The sequence below is a fragment of the Danio rerio genome, chromosome 7 (assembly GCF_049306965.1).
Source record: "Danio rerio strain Tuebingen ecotype United States chromosome 7, GRCz12tu, whole genome shotgun sequence".
In the NCBI taxonomy this organism is placed as follows: domain Eukaryota; kingdom Metazoa; phylum Chordata; class Actinopteri; order Cypriniformes; family Danionidae; genus Danio; species Danio rerio.
Window position 1 is genome coordinate 72,866,641 of NC_133182.1, and position 24,621 is coordinate 72,891,261.

The 24,621-nt window shown below is 32.3% G+C and overlaps 2 protein-coding genes across 15 annotated transcripts in view; both read left to right on the top strand.

The window, feature by feature from the left end:
- The window catches only part of nfat5b (nuclear factor of activated T cells 5b), a 102,305-nt gene extending 101,221 nt beyond the window's left edge, over positions 1-1,084 (top strand). For all 10 annotated transcript variants that reach the window (XM_073907515.1, XM_073907517.1, XM_073907516.1 and 7 more), the window contains one exon: positions 14-1,084. In XM_073907515.1, the coding sequence (XP_073763616.1) occupies positions 14-181 (168 nt within the window). In that variant the 3' untranslated portion in view covers positions 182-1,084. The remainder of the gene's footprint in view (positions 1-13) is intronic.
- Positions 1,085-3,241: 2,157 nt separating this feature from the next.
- Positions 3,242-22,696, top strand: kars1 (lysyl-tRNA synthetase 1). 5 transcript variants are annotated; one of them, NM_001002386.2, is made up of 15 exons: positions 3,242-3,403; positions 6,372-6,502; positions 6,639-6,780; positions 8,491-8,656; positions 9,389-9,482; positions 10,007-10,193; positions 13,228-13,353; positions 13,483-13,602; positions 15,334-15,496; positions 17,257-17,430; positions 17,529-17,614; positions 18,464-18,549; positions 18,643-18,769; positions 20,057-20,200; positions 22,011-22,696. In NM_001002386.2, the coding sequence occupies exons 2-15, from the start codon at positions 6,384-6,386 to the stop codon at positions 22,083-22,085; spliced, it is 1,809 nt and encodes a 602-aa protein (NP_001002386.1). In that variant the 5' UTR covers positions 3,242-3,403; positions 6,372-6,383; the 3' UTR covers positions 22,086-22,696. The 5 variants fall into 5 exon arrangements, 3 of the variants coding, with proteins under 3 accessions (NP_001002386.1, NP_001315435.1, XP_073762250.1); XR_012382285.1 differs by having other exon boundaries at positions 3,331-3,403; positions 17,529-17,845; positions 17,887-18,549; positions 22,011-22,445; XM_073906149.1 differs by having other exon boundaries at positions 3,331-4,081; positions 22,011-22,445.
- The last annotated feature ends 1,925 nt before the right edge of the window (positions 22,697-24,621 follow it).

A 24,621-nucleotide genomic window follows, 5' to 3' on the forward strand; every position in this document is an offset into this window, starting at 1 on the left:
TTAATGTGTGGAGAGTTATCATCAAGGCGACACGCCTCACAGCAAAAAGGTCGCTGGTTCGAGTCCCAGCTGGGTCAGTTGGCATTTCTGTGTGGAGCTTGCATGTTCTCCTCGTGTTCGCGTGGGTTTCCTCCGGGTGCTCCGCTTTTCCCCACAGTCCAAAGGCATGCAGTACAGGTGAATTGAACAAACTACATTGGCTGAAGTGTGTGAATGAGAGTGTATGGGTGTTTCCCAGTACTGGGTTGCAGCTGGAATGGCATCCGCTGTGTAAAACATATGCTGGATAAGTTGGTGGTTCAATCCGATGTGGCGATCCCTGATAAATAAAGGCACTATAATGAATGAATGAATAAGTTATTATCAGAATACACTAGCATTCCTGTGGTATTTCCACTAATTCAAAAGGAGGATGCACAACTTAAAGCTGTATTATTAAGAGATGTATTTCAGAATAATCTGGTCAGAACTGTGATCGTTTCATCCGTCTTCTGGGAAAAGCCATAAACAAACAAACATTTTATTTTAAATCATCAGGACCGATTATGATTTAGTTTAAAATAGTTATTTTATTTGTAATGTTTTCCCTTTAAAACTGAATTAACAAAATGTGTAAGTGGAAGGGCTGTTTTAGTAGCCACGTTATTGCATATGGCTTTGCATATCAAACTATTTCTTAATTCTTTATATAATAAAACACAGAATTCATAGGCACCCGAGTCACTAAATTTAGCCCAAAATAGTCTAAAATTGCTCAAATCAATTCAATTAATTGGTTGCAAGAGAAAATAATACAGTAATTACTAGTTGAGGCTTCTAGTTTAATAGAAATACATTTAAAAGCAGATAATGAAACGACTTTCCTTTAAAATCTGTTCCATAAATATGCATATTCTCTACTGAAGATGAAAAATGTTCTGCTTTAGTACTCTCTGTCAGATGTGACAGTAAAATGTATTAGCTATTTCTCAGATATTCATGAAAGAAAAACGGAAATATAAGTATTTGGTATTTGTAGGGGCGTTTTTTTACTCCTGCTGCTATCTTTTTTTCCTGTAAATGTGCTGCTATGAATAAATAAAATAGCTGCAATAAAATGAATCTAGTTTTTAGTTACATTTTGGGTCTGCTGGTTCATAAAGGGAAAACTGTGTCTTTGTGAACTGATCTAATGTGTTTTAAAATTAATTACTAAATAATAATAATTATAAATAATGCTAATATTTATTAATAATATTTAATAATATATAATTATATAATTATAAATAATAATAATTACAATAGTAATACTTTATTATCATTTGGGTTATTTCCTGTATTTGCAATGAATTGTGAGATTTGCAGTAACGTTTTCTGAACAATAGAGGTCACTGTTTTCATTCATTCATTCATTTTCTTTTCGGCTTGGTCCCTTTATTTATCTGGGGTCGCCTCAGCGGAATGCTTTACTGTGTTATCCATGTTTTATCGATCACTGGGAAACTCTATACACACACACTACGGACAATTTTAGCTTACCCAATTCACCTGTACCACATGTTTTTGGGAAACCGGAGCACCCGGAGGAAATCCACGCCAACACGGGGAGAACATGCAAACTCCACATAAAAATGCCAACTGACCTAGCCGAGCCGAGCCTTGAACCAGCGACCTTCTTGCTGTGAGGCGATTGTGCTACCAATTGCACCACTGTGGTGCCCACTGTTCTTATTCTAAGTCTAAAACAACAAATATTTTGTTGTCAAGTGAAATGCATCAAAGGGAATTCATATTCATAGAAAGCTTATTAGATATTAATAAAAGGTACGCTTTAATTACTCTTGTAGAAGAAAAAGTAAAAAATAAAGTGTTAAATAATGTCCATCCTTTAATGTAACAGATATATTTTTAATAAAAAAAATTAAATAATATTTAAAATATTTGATTTAACCAATGTTATTTTTAGGAAATAAATACAAAAAACACTTGAATACTGAATATATTTATTATGGAATATTTTCTCATTTAATTGGTAATTATCTGAAATTAAATTATATTGACATTACAGTAAAAAATAACACTAATGCCAACATGCCACTTAAGTCTTTTGTATTCCAGTTTTTACCCATATATAATAAAATACCATGGTATTTACAATTTAAATAAAAATAGGTACTAATACTAATTTTATGTGCAAAACAAAACTTTAAAATGTGTTTATGATTGTTTTAAATCACAGAAATATGATAGATTTCATAATGTGACAGTTGTCTGTTTTAAAAAATGTGTTAAAAAATTATAAATGCTTTCATTGTAGTCGAAATAAAACAAATAAGACTTTTTCTAGAAGAAAAAAATATTATCAGACATACTGTGAAAATTTCCTTGCTCTGTTAAACGTAATTTGGAAAATATTTAAAAAGAAAAAAGAAATCTAAGAAGGGATAATAATTTTGACTTCAACTGTACAATCAAAAATAAAATGCATAACAGTCTCAACATTTATTATGCAAAAAAAAAACATTTGATTCAGAAAGATCAACTTTATTATACCTCTTGAGAAACTGGTTGGTTGGATATATTTTATGTAGCTATAATTTTAAAGTAGATTTCACTGACTTTATTAGTCACACAATATTTTTTGTTATAAATCCAGATTAAGTTTCAATTGATATTCTCAAATTGGTTAATCCAAACATGTGTCTAAAAACTGCAGGACAATGTATCAACACTATCTAATAAAACCTCATTTTTAACTGTGAGTGTTTTAATAATAACTGATGCAACATAACAGACAATTTCATAAGCTTGGTGTAAGAATACAAGCAATTTCATAAGCTTGGTATATATATATATATATATATATATATATATATATATATATATATATATATATATATATATATATATATATATATATATATATACCAAGCTTATGAAATTGCTTGTATTCTTACACCAAGCTTATGAAATTGTCTGTTGTGTTGCATTAGTAGGCTTTAATATAATTATATAAAAATCATTTAAGAATCAAGCACTAGGTTTATTAATATAGACATAAATGACCAATAATTTAGGAATAATCATTCTTGGTAACGTTAAATATACAGTTTATGGCTTCTTTTTAACATGTTTGTGTATATTTTACGGTTTCATCATATTTTAATCTGTTTTATTGTTAATCAATGACATTTTTATTGGTGTTGTTTATCTTAATATGCAAATATTTATTCAAAAAACAAACCACTTACGAGAAAAGGAAGTGATGCAACTTTAAGCAACGGAACTTTTACAGTGAAGCGTGGTCGAACATTAGCCGGTTTTATTGCTGCAGTGTTGTTTATATCTGGCTTCACTGTCCTGCTGCGAGCGTGGAGAAGATGGCAGACGGAGCTGTGGTGGATGGAGACAAACTCAGCAAAAAGTATAGACATTTACACAATTATAGCGCTTAGGCTGCTTTTGTGCGAACTAAAACCTAAGATAAGTTGGACTGTGTGCGTTGCGCGACGTTCATACTCTCTGTTGTCCTGTAAGATCCGTTGTGATGAAGTGCAACGTGGTTTGTTCTGCGTGAACGCGACTGAATGATAGCTTGTTTTGATTACGATTTATTGCGTGTAAATGGTTCTCCCTTGTCGGCATATTTCAGGATCAGTCAAAAATCTGTTTTACCTAAATTAATCTTAAAATGACACTCACGTTCTCATTTCATCCTCCATAGCGCGCCGAGAAAGCTAATGGCGTGTTCGCTTGAGACTCATTTCCGTGACCGTTAAAAATAATATTCGGCGACTATTTTACGCTGAGAATTCGTCAAATATTTGTTATCTTACCTTAAATGCGTTAAGTATGTTAATATAATCTTTTCTGCGCTTCTGTCAGTTAACGGAACTAAAGTACTTTCGATTCTGGGGGTCAGTACGATTCTGATAAAGAGTGAACCGATTCAAACGAGTCATTGAATCATTTCGACTCGAAAAGAAATTAATTTGTGATATACTGTTTATCATGTTAGAAAATATTGTTGTATGATACATGCTATTAGTTTTACTTCATCTGAATTTGAGCTCATTATTTACCTGAAAACTAAAACCATACGGTAGGTTTAAGCGTAAGTTTGTCTAATTGAATAACTGACTAATTTTGTATTGACTTTAACGTTATAGTAGTTTGTTTAATAATGTTTAATTCTTCGTTAAACTATGCACATATAAATGGTGTCTATTTTGAAAATGATTAGTTTAAACTTCATACAATGAATGTAGGATAAGTATAAAATATATTGACATTAACCAAATTGCTTCCTTCTGGCCTTTGAAAATGGCCAGTTCAAACTTTATACAGTGAATTTAGGTTAAGTAAAAACAATGCTCCCTTTTGGCTATTTATAAAATTAATGATATCAAATGTACTGCAAAATGACAACAGTATTTACTGTGTGAATATCAATATAAAAACTTGACAACGGACAAACCTGAGAGCAGTTTTGTAAATACGATTTTAGCACATCAACAGAAAACTACATGGGCTCCATTTTGCATTACAGTTTTGAGAAATACACTAAAATACTTTCGGTTCTGGAGGTCAGAACAAATCTGATAAAGAATGAACCGATTCAAACGAGTCATTAAATCATTTTGACTCAAAAAGAACGATTCATTTGTGACAGACTATTTATCATGCTAGAAAATACTGTTGCATGATACCTGCTATTAGTTTTACTTAATCTGAATTTGAGCTCATTATTTACCTGAAAACTAAAACTTTGAGGTAGTTAGGTTTGTTTATTAATGTTTAATTCTTCGTTAAACTATGCACATTTAAATGGTGTTTATTTTGAAAATGATTAGTTTAAACTTTATACAATGAATGTAGGTTAAGTATAAAATATATTGACATTAACCAAATTGCTCTTTTCTGGCCTTTGAAAACTCAAACTTTACACAGTGAATTTAGGTTTAGTAGAAAGAATGCTCCATTTTGGCTATTTATCAAATTAATGATATTAAACGTACTGTTAAAATGGCAAAACAGTATTTACTGCGTGAATATCAATATAAAATATTAACAATGGACAAACCTGAGAGGTCAGTACAAATCTGATAAAGAATGAACCGATTCAAACGAGTCATTAAATCATTTTGACTCAAAGAACGATTCATTTGTGAGCTTCAGTGTTTAACATGTTAGAAAATACTGTTGTATGATACCTGAAATTACTGTTTACTTAATGTGAATTTGAACTGATTGTTCATCTGAAACCATAAGGTAGGTTTAGGTGCAAGTTTGTCTAACTGAATGACTGAATTGTTTTACAGGTTTTGCAATAACTTTTTAACATCATAATACTTTAGTTTTATTAACGTTTAACTCTTTGTTGAAGTATAAACATTTGAATAGTGGCTATTTTGAAAATGATTTGTTCAATCTTCATATAATGAATGTAGGTTAAGTAAAAATAGAAATATTAACATTTAGCAAATTGCTCCTTTTTGACCTTTGAAAATGATTTGTTTAAACTTTATACAGTGAATTTAGGTCAAGTTAAAAAATGCTCCTTTTTGACTATCAAATTAATGATATCAAATGTACTGTAAAAATGTTAAAACAGTGTTTACTGTGTGAATATCGAGATCAAATTGACAATGGATGAAGCTGAAAGCAGTTTTGTGTTTTGTAAACACAATTTCAGCACATCATCAGAAAATTACATGGTCTCTATTTTGCATTACAGTTTTGAGAAATAATAGATTTGGAGGCTTATTTTAGAAATTGTATATATGTTATTTGGGGGAGGGGAAAAAATACTCCAACAAATAAGGCTGAACAATATATCGTTTAAGCATTGTTATCGCAATGTGTGTATCCGCAATGGTCACATCGCAGGATTATATGATTTATTAAAGAGTAAAAGATAAAAATATTAAATATTGTTATTTTTTAATTATTTATTCAATGATGACCATATAATTTTACATTTTATTGTTCTATTTCTGTACTTGAATACTGTTGGACTCCTCAGAAAACCATAAAGCACTATTTATTTATTTATTTTTGCTTGTAATTTATTATAATTTATGCAGATACACTGCATAGAAAAAGACTTGATCATCCTAGTCGATGTAAATAAATGAAATATTTCCAAATAGAGCTATTCAAGTTATTTGGTGAAATTATATTCATATCGCAATATGTATTGCGGCAAAACAAAATATTGCAATGTCAGATTGTTCCAATATCGTGCAGCCCTACCAGCTAAATATTTTTATGACTGTAAATCCTCATTCCTGATGGTGACACCAAATTATAGCGTCTTTTTGGTGTACCAAAATATGTTTTCGTAAGGGTGCAATAAATCTGACGCTGATTTTTCTTGATTCATCAAATAGGACGTTTGCATCATGTTGACTCTGGTCAGAATATGCCAACTGCAAGCGCTCAGGCCGCGGACGCTTGCTCTTCCCGGCTCACAAAACCTGCCTTTGCTTATTCAAGGAATACGCTGGAAAAGTGACAAAAGGTTGGTGGTGTTTCCATTAAATGCCAATACCAACCTTTTGTCACAAAAATTGTGCTTGCTAAAGACTTATGTTTTTAACCTAGAATGTGTATTGTTACCAGACAGGTGATTGAGCTTCTTTCTTCTGTGTTCACAGTGAGCTGAAAAGGCGCATGAAAGCTGAGAAGAAAGCAGCTGAGAAGGAAGCCAAGGTCAAAGAGCAGCAGGAACAGAAGGAGACCAATGACAAGCCACAGCAGAACGCATACGGGGCAGATGAGGAAACACTGGACCCCAATGTACGATGAGTAGCGAATATGGAAGACATATTTCTGCCACAAGAATTCAGAAAGAATTGACTCTGATAAAGTATCAGCGCTAAAAACAACTGTAGATCACACATGATCAGAATATTAAATTATATAATGTTTCATCATTTCCTCTTGTAAAGCACAAAGTAAAAATTATTAAATTAAATTTAATAAAATATATATTTTAAATATAAATATATATTTGCCAATTGCTGTTTAATCACTTAATTTTTATGCATGTGTGGATCATGAGAAGCACAGGTGTAGCATCTAGTCTAGCCTTTCCTTGCTATAAAAATTTTGAAAGAAATACAAATCAGGTTTATATTTAACTAAAACAAAAGCTGTAAAACAAACAAACAAAGAGTTTTTTGAAATAATTGTTAGCTGATAAAATAAACATGTTAGGAATGTGCGATTGTTTGGTTTCAGCTAGTTGTGAAGCAAGTAGGTCTAATTAGAATTTTTACTTAAAATAAAAAAAAATTATTAAAGCTGTATTGACTTTTACATATTCATACAGTTGAAGTCAGAATTGTTAGCCCCCCTGAATTATTAGCACCCCTGTTTATTTTTTTCACCAATTTCTGTTTAATGGAGGGAAGATTGCTTCAGCACATTTCTAAGCATAATAGTTTAAAAAAAACTTATTTCTAATAACGGATTTATTTTGTCTTTGCCATGATGACAGTAAATAATATTTTACTTGGTATTTTTCAAGACACTTCTATACAGCTTAAAGTGACATTTAAAGACTTAACTAGGTTAATTAGGTTAACTAGGCAGGTTAGGGTAATTAGACAAGTTATTGTATAATGATGGTTTGTTCTGTAGATTTTCGAAAAAAAAATAGCTGAAAGGGGCTAATAATTTTGTCCCAAAAATGGTTTTTAAAAAATTAATAACTGCTTTTATTCAAGCCGAAATAAAACAAATAAGACTTTCTCAAGAAGAAAAAAATATTATCAGACATACTGTGAAAATTTCCTTGCTCTGTTAAACATCATTTGGGAAATATTTAAAAAAATAAAATAAAATCAAAAGGGGGCTAATAATTCTGACTTCAACTGTACATGTCAAAAACACAACAAAGTGACTAAGAAGAAATAATGTATTCCTAAATATAAAGTAAATATTACATTCAGACGATTTATAAAAACTACATTAATTATGGGAAAAGACAAGTCAGTGATTCTGGGAAAAGAAAAACACTGATTTAAATACAAATGCAAAAATCTTGTATGACTGTCAAAGTAAAGTAAACAATAACAATTACTACAGAATACATGCAATTTCATATAAATAGCTCATGTTTCTTCTAAATAGTGTGGTTGCAGTTAGTGTAAAATAATTACTAATAAAATGAACAATATGTTGGCGCCAATAGCTCAGTGGTTAAGGTGCTCACAGCGACCCGGGTTCAATTCCTGGCTCAGTTCTTTGATGATCCTTTTCCTCTCTTTGCTTCCAATAATTTCCTGTCAATTCTCTGCACTGTTCTTCTATCCAATAAAGGTAAAAAAAATAATTATTAAAAAATAAAATTAAAATGAACAAAATCATGTTTTTTTGTTTGTTTATTGTTTGTAATTTGCACTATACTGGAAGTTGTGGTGACCACTGACTCTAAATGATGAAGCATTTATGTGTGTGAAGTCTTTTGTAACCGATTCATTTTACCGCTCTGTTTCGATACAGCAATACTTCAAGATACGTTCACAAGCCATTCAAGCCTTGAAGGGAACAGCCGAAGATCCTTACCCTCACAAATTTCACGTGGACTTGTCTCTTACTGAGTTCATTGAGCGCTATAACCACCTTCAGCCTGGAGACCACTTGACAGATGTTGTCCTCAATTTATCAGGTAAAGGTTTCCTAACTGGATTTTAAAGAGTGATGCATTGAAATGATTTTCTACAGAAACTGAAATGTGGCCCCCTTTCTCTATCCCCTAAGATTTCCAGATATAAGAGTCATGTTGTAGCTTTTGTAACATTTTTTGCAAGACAATTAATTTGATGACATTGGTAGTGGCAACACTCTCGACTTATTTTTTGTGGATTAAACTAAATACATTTTATATTTTGTTAAACTAAAATGAAAAAGACTAGAAAAAATGCACAGAAATATTGAATTGAGACTGTTATAATGGCATCCATTCAGAACCGAACTGAACCGTGAGACCAGTGTGGGTTCACACCTCTACTTTTAAGTCAAAATGTGGCAGGGGAGTGAATCATTTCAGGCTTGACTGTATACGTGTACAAATGTATAAAACAAATATATACATTTGATATTAAAGTTTCTGAGCCTTGGTATAAAGAAATGGCAAGCAATCTTAAGGGATGTCTGAGTTTATTTAACTGCAAAAAACAAGAAAACTGAAGAAATATGCAGATTTTTGTTTTGTTTTGTTTTACAAAATAAATTTTAGATGCACTTTATTTTAAGTCTTTCTTGTTAAACTGTAATTATTCCTTTAACTAATGAGTAATTATTAATTAGTTATTGCTGCAGACGTTTAATAAAATGTCCCTGTAAAATCTTTACATTTTTTAATTTTGTTTGTTTGTTTGTTTGTTTGTTTGTTTGAAAGGTCGTGTTCATGCTAAGAGGGCTTCAGGCGCCAAGCTGCTGTTCTATGATCTGCGAGGAGAAGGAGTCAAGCTGCAGGTCATGGCCAACTCCAGGTCTGGTTTGCTCTCTTTTCCACCTCTTTTCAAAGTCTTTCATTAAAATTTCATCAAATTAAAATATCTATATAACAAAATAGTTTTGTTTTTATGTATGCATGTGTATCGCATATACATAATGAATATATATATAATACACACACACACACATACTATGTCACGAATAATCTTTTCCCATCACAAAAAAAACTATAAAATCAGGCCCTTTTCGTAGGCCAACAATTGAAAGGACCACATAATACAAATACAACATGCTAACTTCAGTGAACTTGTTTGTTTATTTGTGTTTTTTAGGCAAATTGTGCATGTGTTGTTAGGATTTGCAGTGTGTTTTCTACATGTGTTTGCCTTGTCAGGATTTGTCAAATCAGTGAAGATGTTTTCTTAATTAGCTTTTGTTTTCTGATTCTGACATTTCTGATGAAGTGTTTTTGTTGTTTTTTTAAGTTGCAGCACGTTACGTTTTCTCGGCCACCATAGTCTTTTCATGTTATATACTTACATGACCAGTCTTTTCTTAGAAACTACACATCAGAAGAAGCGTTTGTGCACATCAACAACAAACTGAGGCGTGGAGACATCATCGGGGTCCGGGGGAACCCTGGCAAGACAAAGAAGGGCGAGTTGAGCATCATCCCAGTGGAGATGACCCTGCTGTCTCCATGTCTTCATATGCTTCCACATCTTCACTTTGGCCTGAAAGACAAGGTAAAGCTTTGTTTTTAAATCACTTTGGAAATAATATCTCTCTTTCAGACTTCTTTTTCTTTGTCTGCAACCTTTTGGGGGTGGGAGAAGCACACTTGTGTATTTTATAATATGCTGTTTAATTGCAATTCAGTAAAAATTCTTTATAGTTGTCAGTGCTAATAGCCTAGTGGTTAAGTGCGCTGACATGGAGGTGCTCACGGTGACAAAAGTTTGATTTCTGGCTCCAGGTCCTAAAATGATCCTAGTATCTGCTCTCATTACCGTTCTTTCTGTAATCTCTACTGTTCTATCCTAATAAAGGTGAAAACCCTCTGAAAATAATTAAGAAAATAGGCAAAAAAATGCATTATAGTTTAAATTTATGTAAAATGCAAGTGATTGAGTTTTAGAATACAAAACATTTAATAAAATAACTGACCTATTTTCTGTAGAAGACACTTAGAGTGCTCACACTAGGTACAGTTGCCTTGGAACTGTGCTAAAGCATGATTGTCCCCCCTACCCTCTCCCCTGACGGCCTGCACTAACACTGCATTTTGCCTTCCGAGCCGGAGCACGCTTGCGTCATCAATGATGCAACTGTTCAGTTTAACAGAAAGAGAAGCACTCTCGCCCAGCACAGTGGACATTGCTTATGTTGTTTTGTATTATTTCAAGTTGTTTGGGATGCAGTGACACGGTCCAATATTTTGCCAAACAGATCCACAACTTTTGATGCTCATAAATTATAAAAGTCCTCGTGCTGCATGAATTAGGAGGTTTGTCGAAGGTACAGCTGATGTGCAGTGAGGGGTTTCCGTCTTTAGTAAACTGACAGTTTGTGTTCTTTGAAAAGTAAGAATGATTAATAAATCCATATGAAACAGTCCCTAAAAAGTGGCATTGCTTCTTAAGTTTTGGTCCCAGGCGCACATACCACTCCAAAGCCCAACCAAACCGCGCTAACTAAATCGCACTTGGGCCTGATTTGGAGCACTCACACTTGTGAGATGAACTGGGTGCCTGGGAATGCTTCAGATAGCGTAGTGTGAGTGCACCCTTAAAAGCTAAATTTAAATATAAATATAAAACGCCCTTAAATCTATAAATATTTGTAATTACACATTTGTAAAGATAATTCAGTTTGGTACTTTAAAAATAAATTAATTTAACTTCTAGTGTTATTAGTAGTTAAGCATTAGAGTTAAAATTCGGCAGTTTCGTCAACATTTAAAGTACACTTTGGTTTAACTTTAAGTTAACTTTAAGTTTAAGGACTTAAATGTGTCATGAAATGCACTCTTGTTCACTTGAGTATTTTTTTTTTAATATCATTTTCATTAATTATTAGGGGTGTAATGATTTATCGTTGTACGATTTATTGCGATGCAAAAATGTCACAATTTGCATCGTGGCGTTATGACGATTTGATTACGATATGACGTCCGTTTTCTCTTATTAGTTGAGCTGTTTGCACGTGAGCTGCGTTCCACCTGCTGTCGCAAGTTAGCAGACCAAGATGAGTGGAGCTGAAATAGAGGATGGCCTATCCTCTTAAAATCAGACGTCTGGCAACATTTCGGTTGTACAGTCATTGCTTTAGACTCGTCCGCTTTTTGACACGCATACTGGGTCAAACATCCTAAGTTTTAAAGTCTTCACAGTGATTTACATACTTTGCACAGCGACAGGGATACCTCCTAATGGTGTTGAAAGAGTCACATACTGTATTTATAAGGTACAATTCACCCTAAAATATCATTCTGTCTTCATATAATGTTCCCGCCGCAAAATCTCACATGACGTGAGCTTACCGTGAGCTGTTACTACAGAGGGCGAACTTTGATAGACGCGCGCATATGGCAAGCCGTTTTAGCATATAAACCCTTGTTCTGACTATCCATAAATATATTTAGAGAGATCTCTAGTTATATTTTGACTGGTCATAATTATAATTCGACTAGTCAGAATGACAATTAGAGATATCTGCAATTACGATTGTACTAGTACAAAATCAGATTGGAGATATCTGCAAATATATTATGACTAGTCATATTTCTCCATTGACTTCCATTGAAAAATATTTGCAGATATCTCTAAATGAGTTGACTAGTCACAATTGTAATTAGAGATATCTTTAAATGAATTTAATTAAATATGAATTAAATACCTGGAAATGTGGATTTTTTTTGCACACACCAAAAACCGCAAGTGACCAAGCAAAGCCTTAAGCTCTTACTGTTAAATTCAATTGAATAGAAAGCTTATTTTTTGCACCTTTACTTAAATTGTTCCTTAATTTTGTTTCTGTCATTTCAATAATATTTTTAAGAACTTTTTAAATTGTTTTATTTTCCAGAGACAGGCCTGTTTAATTTATTTTCTTAAAGAAGGGTTCAGTTTAACAAGTTGAAACAAAAGAAAAAAAAAATAGTTTACTTGGTAAAATTTGCATTTCAGTTTAATTTTCAATTTTTATTCAAAATATCGTGATACATATCGAATCGTGAACATTATACCGTGATACACATCGTATCGTGAGCTGAGTGTATCGTTACACCCCTATTAATTATGTTTAAGTATTGTTTCTTTGTTTGTTTTTACATGACACTTGCTGCTCTGTGCAATAACTTTAACCAGTCTTGGTTCTTGAGATGAAACAAAAAATAAATAAATAAATTAGGTTTGTGTATTTTCTCAGCAAAACACCAGATTTGAAGCAAATAATGGCAGAAGTTGTCACAAAATTATTTTATTTAGGTCATATATATATATATATATGCAAAATCCTGTTGGGACTGTTTAACTTTCAACCAGAACTTTGGTGTGTACAGATTATCACATTTGTAGAGAAGATGCTTGTTAGTGAATTTATTCAATGTGTTATGCAGTGTTTTCTGAGGAATGATCATGGAAGCACAGGGCAAATGTTAGATTTCATCTTGTGTGTAAAAAAGGGTTGAATGAACGTTTCTGTCACTTAAATTGGAGACATGAACTACTATACAGATAGTGATCGTGTACTGATCTGCTTGAACATCTTTCTTTCTAGGAAACCAGGTTCAGACAGCGATATCTGGACCTGATTCTTAATGATTTTGTGAGACAGAAGTTTGTTACTCGTTCCAAGATTATCACGTATCTCCGCAGCTTTCTTGACCAGCTTGGATTTCTGGAGGTAAAGATGTCCTACTCAAGATTGAGAGATCGCCTCAAACAATAAGCAATGCATTTATGTTTCCTACTGAAAGAGATTTTCCTGTCTCCTCATATTTAACTGGTTGTCATTTCTGATGATGTTTTCCAGATTGAAACCCCAATGATGAACCTGATCCCTGGTGGCGCAGTAGCAAAGCCATTTATCACCTATCACAATGATCTGAACATGAACCTGTACATGAGAATTGCTCCTGAGCTTTACCATAAGGTAAATGACAGAATGTTTAACGGTCTAAAACCTACAATTAATTTTTATATAAACAAAAACAGCAAATGGAATGGGACAGCGGCATATTGATAAACTACAAGAAATCAACCTGAATACACATGAAAGACAAATTTTTAAATTTTATTTATGAGACCAGACAGCTTATAGGAGATGCCGAATTGGTCACGTAGTAACTCATTTGTATTTATTGAATAGTGATGCACCACCAACTAATGTTTTCACCATATTGAAATTCCAGTATCGTGACAACACTACCACAACCATGTTTCTGCAGGGTCTTAAAAAGTCTTGAAATGTCTTAAATCTCAAAATCTAAATTTTAGGCTTTAAAGTCTTAAATTTACAGAACATTTTTGTATTGTAGGTCCTAAATCTTTTTTAAACAGGTCTTAATTTTCCTGCGTTTGGCCAGATTGCTACCCAATCTGGCCAAAAACCATACAATCACCAGCAATCATCTCAATAAAACTTTAAACTTTTTATTTAAAAAGGTCATTTTTAACTCTATTTATCATAGTAGTTTATTTATTTTCTTTACAATAACATTTCTTTAAAAGTTCTCCATGCAGATTTAGTTATTATAGTTTTTAAAACTTTTAAAACATTTGTTCATTTTTTTATTTTTTTTTTATTTTTATATTGGGGAAAAAAGTGTATGGATACAACTAAAGCTTGCTTGTTTTTACACAATATTTAAAATATTTTGAATCTAAAATATTTAGTTTTTTAATTGTTATCGTATTATTGTTTTATTAAATGTAATAAATTATAGCAAAACCTTTTTAGAAAAGGCAAATAAAAATCTTTTCCATCTGGGCCATTTAAAAAAATCCTTAGGCTTTAGCGCTTTGAGTCTAAAATTTCAGTCATAACGGTCTTAAAAATATCTTAAAAGTCTTCATTTAAACTCTGTGAAACCTGCAGAAACCCTGATGTAATTACTGTGAAGCTGCTGTCTCCAACACATACTTCATTAGAATGTGAAAAATTAAGTACATTAGACAAGATTTTTGTAATGAAAACACTTTGAATGTTTTTAAAAAGGTATCTTCAGGAATGACGTAAGTTGTTGATCAAACATTGAATTGAAATATATTGAACTATTTTTATTTTTTTGAATGCTTTATTTTTATTGAAAACTTTTATTTAACAGAACATTTCACATTCAAAAATATTAAATTTTACTATATTCAACATGAAATGATAAAACAAATAAAAAAATAATAAAATAAAAGACAACATTGGAGGCTTACATTGTTCAAGATTTAGTGCATTCAACAGCTGTTAACATTGCAGTAATCAATCCATTTCCTCCAATGTTTTCAATAAGTCCCTTTTAAATCTCTAAATAAATAATTAATTTTAGTATACATTATTGTGATTTTCATATATATATATATGTATATATATATATATATATATATATATATATATACACACACACACACACACACACACACACACATATATATATATATATATATATATATATATATATATATATATATATATATATAATTAGTTTGTGTATCATATCTTATTGAATTATGAAGTTGTTCTTATCATGTAATGATTTTATGTACATTGATCTAGCCATAAGTTGCTGATGTGGCAATAAACAAACAAACAAACCATAAGGTTAATGCGTCACTCAGATGTGGAAATTCTTGAGTTGTTCTGCATGACATCTAACCTTCATTGATGTTTCAGATGTTGGTAGTTGGAGGAATCGACCGCGTGTACGAGATTGGCCGTCAGTTCCGTAATGAAGGCATCGATCTCACTCACAACCCAGAGTTCACCACCTGTGAGTTCTACATGGCCTATGCCGACTATCACGACCTGATGGAAATCACAGAGAAGCTTCTCTCAGGTGCGTTAAACCTTCAAAAAGAAAGTGATTGGAATAGTGTATAAAATATGCAAAACACATTAGCTTTTTATAAAGCTGAAATCATTAAATGGAATCAAAACAGACTTGTTCCTTTTGTTTACCTCTCGATTCTTAAAAGTAAAGCTCACCACAGGGTTCATGCGGTCATGGAAAACCAGGAAAAGTCATGGAATTTTGACATGGCGTTTTAAACTTTTGGAAAAACAGAGTTGTCAGTCATGGAAATTAGTTGAACAAATGTCTGTATACTTAAAAATGGGTTAGTTAGTTGTCTTTTCTCTTTTTTTGTCCTCAGCCAATCGCATACTCTCACGTTTATTAGTGCTGCGTTATCTAAATAAATTTTACATGGATATAAAAATAAGTTTAATCTAAAGAGATTGTTGCTTGTTTTATGATATGCTGTAACAAATTTGAACATGCATGGTTGTCTCGTTATTTACCATGTATACGTAAACTTTACATGAAACATTAGGTCATGAAAATTTAGTTGAAATTTTGATCACAAGCTCTGAAGAAAGTGAAACCACTCACACATCAGGCGGCCTCATAAACAACAACAGTACAGTTTTGAGCTTGGGTCAATCACGGCTCGTTGTTATATGTAAATATTATTATGGTGTAATGTCTTAGCTGTGGTTTTAAAAATGGCACTTCCTTGGTTTTCATTCAATTCATACTTAAAAGTCTTGTAAAAGTCATGGAATTTTAATAGTAAACATGTGGATGAACCCTTTCACCAGAGATGATGAATTTTCATAATTTACCATATTTTCAAGAGAATAAGTTTCTCTGGTACGAAATGGTGTTGTTAGGGGAAATGCATTTGCAAGTGTGTTAAATTATAATACAAAAAGCAAATACACATTATTTTGAATAAGAATGCAGTCATTGATTGAAAAACACATTTAAAATTTTATTGTACAAAACCCAAACCTGGAAACAAAATCTGTTTTTCACGCGTCGTTTCCAAACGATCCCATTAGAGTTTCATTTAAATCACTTCAAGCTTCAGTGTCATCATTGGTCCATTAGTTAAAGTTGACAGCTGCTCCTCTAGCCAATCACTCGAAGGCGGATTTGACGTCACTCCAACTCCAAATATTTATTTTTCCCAGTTTTTGCGTTGTTATTTAACATGTATTATTGTTAAATATATTTTATTATTAGTTTTCGATCTGTGACCCCTTTATCCCATACAGAAACACTTCTCATACATTATCATTCTCCTCACTTCACTACAAAGCTTTCAGTTTAATGGTATAGTGAATTTGCTCTTCAGTGTTTGGACTATCAGTAATGACTTTAAACCACACTGAACTGAGCTAAACTGAACTGAACTTAAACACTAAAAAGTGAACTACCCTGATCCAGTTACTATGACCATTTATGTGAAGCTGCTTTGACACAATCTACATTGTAAAAGAGCTATACAAATAAAGCTGGATTGAATTGAATTATACAGAATAGAATTTGAATGAAGTATAAAAGAAATAATTTATATTGCCATTCCTTGTCATTTTTATCTAAATGACAAGACTAAAATAATGAAACGCGAATTTGAATTAATCAGTTTAAGGCATAATGTTGGTCTCTTGTTCATCAGAAATGTAAATGTTTCAATTGATTTAGAAAATATTGCTTGATTCTGAAGTGCACAGTAAAGATTGAATTTTGTATTTGAAGATGTGTCTGAAAACACCAAGTGATGTTTTTTGTTGATGTTGTTGTTTTTACAGGAATGGTGAAGCACATTACCGGAGCTTATAAAGTGACGTATCATCCTGATGGTCCAGAGGGACAGGCCTACGAAATAGACTTCACCCCTCCCTTCAGGCGAATCAGCATGACCCAAGAGCTGGAGAAGGAGTTGGGTGTGAAGTTTCCACCTCCTGACACCTATGACAGTGACGGTATAGAAATGTTTGAAAACATATGTTTGCCATCACAAAAGGTGTGGGAAGGTGTTTTTTTTCTGTTGCTAAAATAGTTTTGTGTGTGTTTTTGACAGAAATGCGCAAGTTCTTAGACGACCTGTGTGTTCAGAAAGAAGTTGAATGTCCTCCTCCCAGGACAACTGCTCGACTTCTTGATAAGGTATGAAGTAGGGCTGCACGATATTGGGAAAAGAAAAAAAGCTGACATTGCGATATTTAGTTTTTCTGTGATTAAATTGCGATATAAATATAACTTCAAAAGATGACTGACTCGATTTGGCAATATTTTATAAGGTTGAAATAGTGAGTAGTGCAACATGATTTGTGGTACATTCTCCATGCACATTGTGGTAATATTATCCATACACATTGTGGTAATATATTCAAAAAGGCGGCAACACCATACAAAGCTAATTCATTAGATTAAAAAAGGCTGATAAAAAGTGTGTAACGTTTCGAGCACACCGACTCTTCATCAGACAGTATTCATCGCAGCATGTTGCTCTTTTTTAACGCTTCCGGATCACATGGTCTCATACATTATCTCATAACAAAAAATAGAAAAATACACATTAGTAAATTACACAACTTACAGATTCAAAACGAAAATACAAAAACAAATCCTAATAATACATCACAAATAAAGAAAATCATAACAAAATATAGCCAAAAACCTTTAACCATTTCATCAATCCGATCACAGGTTGACAAATAAGACACTCCCAGTCACACCTGGAATTTAAATTTCCACAGTGGTAACGAAAAGGTGCATATTTGTGCACAAATGTACCTAAAAAGTACCTTTGAGGTATTATTATGGACCCTTCAGGTACAAATATGAATATTTTGAAATATTTATAATTATCGGCCTATTTATATCGGCTATCGGCCTCTAAGTCTGAAAAGTTATCAGTTATCAATATCGGCCAAAAAATCCATATCCGTGCATCCCTAGTTCTAATGTTTATTTTTTTCTTTGACACAAGTATTTTTTTTTTGTTCTAAACAGTTGGTGGGAGACTTCCTGGAGGTGAAGTGCATCAACCCAACATACATCTGCGATCATCCACAGATAATGAGTCCTCTTGCTAAATGGTATGTGCTTTTTAGTTTGTTTTTCATTTGTATGGTTAAACCACACATTATCCACAACATTCATCTGATCCGTCTTCCATCTTTCACCCTCAGGCACAGGTCACAGAAAGGTCTAACTGAACGTTTTGAACTCTTTGTGATGAAGAAGGAGATCTGCAATGCCTACACAGAGTTGAACGATCCCATCAGACAGCGAGAACTGTTTGAGCAGCAGGCTAAGGTCAGACTAATCTATCAAATACCTTATTCTGTTTGTTAGTTGTGTGCGGCTTATTGTTTTTAAGTTTTCACATTCATTTTGTGCCTAGAAATATCAATCTGATCACTTGATGTCAGTGATATTTGCATAAGCATTTCAATAATGTTAATATAGCAATGGTAATGTTATTACTAATGTTAATTAGTCAAATTAATTCATGTTTGAACTGTTGCACTGTTATGTTTGCCATTATTATGATATCTGTAAAATGCACACTAGAATTCAAAGGTTTAAGAGGTAAAATTATCAGGAATTTAATAGTTTTAAGCAGGCATGGCATTCTTTTGATGTTTTGAAATCAGAGTAATGTGTGTTTGAATGTTCTATTAATTTAAAGAATCTTAAAATATTCAATGATCAGTTTTCACATGAATATTAAATTGGTATTTGGTAATGAGCTTTTCGTCAGCAGCAAATCAGCATATTAGTGATTTTTTAAGGGATCACATGACACTAAAGACTGCTTAAACTTCAGGAAATTTAGTTTTAATACATTTAAAAAAGACACGTTGTTGTTGTTGTTGTTATGAGAAGAAGAAAAACTTATTTGTCACTTGTGTAAGAGTATTTTTATGAAGATTTTTTTTTTTATTCATGAAATATTCATTCATTCATTTTCTTTTCGGCTTAGTCCCTTTATTAATTAGGGGTCGCCACAGTGGAATGAACCGCCAACTTATCCAGCTTGTTATATTTATATATATATATATATATATATATATATATATATTAATAGTGGGCCGTTATTGGCATTATCGTGCTGCGTTAACACAAGACTCTTGTCCCGCGATAAAAAAATAGTGCCGTTAATCTATTCTCAAAGTTGTGTTTATCACAGGAATGTTGGGAATGTATTGAAATTACTTAGAAATATTAGAGTAATTTATATAAACTATATATACAAATGTAAACATTGTTCATAAGCTGACATGCACACAGACTAAAACATATCTAAAATGTAAGTGGAACTTTTATTATTTTATAATTAATTGAGTTTATTCCCGTTAAATCCCTTAGAAATTTTCTAGCCTTGAAAATTCCCAGATTGTTGCAACCCTATTACTAATTATTCAATAGTTGTAATATCTTGTATTGTTTTGCTGCATTTTAAGTCTTGGTGAGGATAACAGGCTTGTTTGAAGAACATAAACTCTTTTTACACACATGTTAGCTTTGTAATCTCTAATGTGATTAAGATGAGCTGTTGTGTTGTGAGAGCTTGCCTTGATGGTTTTACTTTGTCCACAGGCTAAGGCAGAAGGTGACGACGAGGCCATGTTCATTGATGAGACCTTCTGCACCGCTTTAGAGTACGGTCTTCCCCCCACAGCAGGATGGGGAATGGGCATCGACCGCCTCACCATGTTCCTCACAGACTCCAACAACATCAAGGTATGAACAACCATAGCCTCTTTTCATTATTAGGACGATGAATGATAATTCTTACTTCAACTCATACCTGCCAACATTTGTCCCTGAAAATCCGGGAAAATGGGGAGGTTAGGTTCGGGGGTGAGGTATCTGAATAACTCTTTTGACTGTTGAGAACCGGGTACTGTGTACTGTGGTGTTGGTAACTGTACAATAAAGCATGTCTTGGGCGGCCGCTTCAATGTTGACGACCCGGGGATTTCGCCGACCATACCAAAATATTGAAGGAGGGAGGGGGGTTGAAATTACAGGAGTTTTCCTGGAGAAATGACAAAACAGGAGTGTTGGCAGGTATGCTTTAACTGTGTATTTGTGTATTTTATTTAAAACTGCTAAATGAGGAGCATGTATTAATTGCAGGGTTCTTACAGGTGCTGGAAATCCCGGAAAATGCTTGATTTTTAATATAGTGTTTTCCATGTTAAAAAAAGTGCTTGGATTTTAGACAAAGTGCTTGAATCTGCTTGAATTTAAAGTTACAGGGCTCGAAATTGTGACTGTTTTGGTTGCATATGCGCACAATTTTATCTATGTGACCTAAAATACTCTTTGCATATGTGTGAGTACATAAATTATTGTCGCGCGACCAGTTTTCATTGCAAAATGTTGACCACACGCGCATATTTATGGAACTAATAATATGCCGAAACAATCTGTTGTGTTAAATGTGTTAAAAATTGTGTTAAATTGAACTATTAACTAATGTAAGTTAATAAAACTGATTATATGCTATTAAAAATGTTTTGAATTTGTATTTCAGAACTTGATTATTAAACATCTGAAATTTAAGACAATTTAATTTTTTAAGTCAGATTTCTATGGACCTATTTTCAAACTTCAGATTTTTTTTTGGTTCTGAGTTTAAAGACTGTAGATATTGGGTATGTAAAAATACAGTCTTCATCTTTTAAGAATTCAAATTAACACAATTCAAATTCAGATTGTTTTGGCATACTATTAGCTTCATACGTATTTAGGAGACATTCACCCAGAATGCATCTTTGCACCGGAAACGTCAATCCAATCTAATATATATATATATAGCAATGCATAAAATATCATGAATGACTGGTCATGAAAGTTTGGTACTACACCCAAACAAAATCTGACTGCAAGCTCATTTCTTGAGATATCAATTTTAGGTTAAAAGAGACCAAACTTAAAAAGATACTTCATCCAATAACTGAACTTTTTTTTTTCTCAATAAATCTATGCTCTAAAGCAGGGGTGGCCAACCCTGTTCCTGGAGAGCCACCTTCCTGCAGATTTCAGTTGCTACCCATATCAAACACACCTGAACCAATTAATTAGGACCTGAACACCACGTGATAATTACAGGCAGGTGTGTTTGATATGGGTAGCAACTGAAATCTGCAGGAAGGTGGCTCTCCAGGAACAGGGTTGGCCACCCCTGCCCTAAAGTATTCAACAATTTAAGTTGAAATGTCATATTGTGTTTTTTTTAAATACCACAATGGATTTAAATGTGAAAAAGTACATGGATATACATATATAAACATAATTAACCGTGGTTGTTAGGTGCTGGAAAAGCAGCCAAATGCACCTTGAAAGTGCTTGAAAAGTGCTGGAATTTGAGGTTGGAAAAACTGTAGGAACCCTGTATTTGCTTTAACTGCTTTTCTATTGTTAGACTTGGATATCACATTTATATGCATTATAATCTCTTTTTCTAGCACCACAAAGAGAGCTTTGCTTCGTGTAAGCTTGCATTTGTAACATTTGAATTTACAATGGCTGTTTTCTACCTCAGGAGGTGCTGCTTTTCCCTGCCATGAAGCCAGAAGACAATAAACCAGCTGCACCTGCAGAGGGCACATCAGTCTAACGCTAACACACACCTGAGCATTTCGTCCATCGCTTCCGGATTCCTGGATTCAGCCTGAACTGTCTAAAGTTATCGTCACTGTTGAGGGTAATAGCTTGATTAATCATGACCTATGCACTGTCCATTCTGAAGGGGAGGATTTCAGCAGTTCTTTTAATGTACGCCTCACAGTTTTATAGGGATTGGAAACCCTGCTGTCCCGTTTCTGTCAACTTCCTGCAGTTTTTGTGGCCTGAGGTGAATAAACAAAGTGTTTCTCAGACATGTTTGGATGTTTTATGATCTTGTCCAACTGTGTTTTTAACAAGCTTACAGTGGCTGTTCGGTTGAACCACATTAAATAATGACTTCAACAAACCAGATGATGTGTTTTGGTTCTGCTTTCCAGGTTTTTAAAATTTAAGGTCATACAGTGTTTCTATAATGCACTGCCGGTATGTTTTTTTGTGCCAGTACTTTTGTTCTCCATTACAATTATCTAAACCGTAATTCAAGATTTACTTGAAATGCAAGTCTTGTTTTCCGGGAAACAGCAAAATTACAAGGTAATGTTTTGTCCTTTAAAACAAAAACAAATATGTCAAAGTGGTATAAAAATTACATTTCCATTGCAATTGAGTTCTATTTATTCTGAGCCGTTGGCAGATATTTGTTCTCATTTTTATTCAACCCCTTTCATAATTTTGATGGATTTTTTGGAAAGATTTTGTGCAATTTTGTTTCCCAGGTAAACGTATCTTGATTTAATGACATTTAGACACAATGAAAATTAAAACAAAGTTGTTTCCATATTCCAGTTTTTTTTTTTTAAAGGCCTTATTCAAACCTTAAACTGTTTTGTAAAATTAATTAAAAAGTAAGTTTTATTTTATTTTATTTTTTTAATGAAAAATTATAGTATCTGCAGAGTCTTAAAAAGTCTCACATTTCAAAAACATTTTAGGCCTTAAAAAGTCGTAAAATCACTAAGATATTGTGTTGTAAGTCTTAAATAATTTTAAACAGGGCTTCATTTACCTACACTGTATGTCCATGTAAAGCTACCAAATAGGGCCAACATGCATCCAATCACATTCCACCTTTACCAAAAATGTATATTAACAATTTATTACCAATGTGGTTTATTTTCCTTACTATAACATATATTTTAACTGGGCCATTAGAAAAAAAGTCTTCGCATTTAATCTTGTATAGGTCTGAAAATTAATTTATAACGATCTTAAAAAGTCTTAAATTTGACTTGAAACCTGCAGAAACCCTGAGTAATGTAGATTTGATGTAAAGCTGTATTACTAATATAGTACATTGCTCCCAGTAATAACATATAATTACATTTAGAAAACAACTAATGCTCCTGTCAGATTATTAATTACAAGAAGTTTTGAATTATCCTTCATATAGTAGATACATTCTTAAAATTTATGCATAATGGTTTTAGAGCTATTTAATAACTATGGATCTGATTTTAAAAATACTTTTATGAGCATTGCTCTCCAACAAGCATAGATTTTACGAAAATCTAATTTATTTGAAAAAATATTGTAGTAATTTATTATGAAAACGATTGTGTTTTGTGACCATACTTTAGTAAAGTACTTGAATTAGTCTGTTGCAATTATAGGCAAGTATAGGCCAAGTATACTACTACAATGCACTATAGTTGACTGCAGTAAAAACTAACCTTTGCTACAGTATTTATTACAGTTCATAAGTTTACTATAGTAACAATAGTATGCTGAGTGTTCAATAACGAGTTGTAAATATATATATATATATATATATATATATATATATATATATATATATATATATATATATATATATATATATATATATATATATATATATATATATATATATATATGTGTGTGTGTGTGTGTATATACAAACAAACATTATATATATATATATATATATATATATATATATATATATATATATATATATATATATATATATATATATATATATATATATATATATATATATATATATATATATATATAATACAGTGATTCCAGATAGTATTTATCGTGCTTCAGTCTTTCCACATTTTTATTTTTAAAAAATGTGCAACAATTTCAAAACCTCTTTATTCACTTTGTCATTATGGGGTGTTGTGTGTAGAATTTTGAGGAAATAATTAAATCCATTTTGGAAAAAGGTTGTAACATAAAAAAGGGAAGCACTATGCATAATTTCCGGATGCACTGTATATACACATAAATATTATAGCATGGTTCACAAACACCATACATTAATATAGTATTTTTTTCATGAGGGTTACTTTATAGAAATATTCTCAAAGTTTGAAGTACTGTGACAGTTTTGATGGTAAAACATTGTTAATGTGTCTAATTAATGTGTTATAATGTGTTAATATAAACTGTTTATATTGTGATTGTTAATGACGATTAATGTCTAAAATAGTCAACTTAACACTTTAAATGTCCTCAAAAGGCCAGGAATTGTTAGTTTGTGTGGTATTAGTTGACTTATATGACCACTAATAAACATTGTTCAGTATTTAAGACCT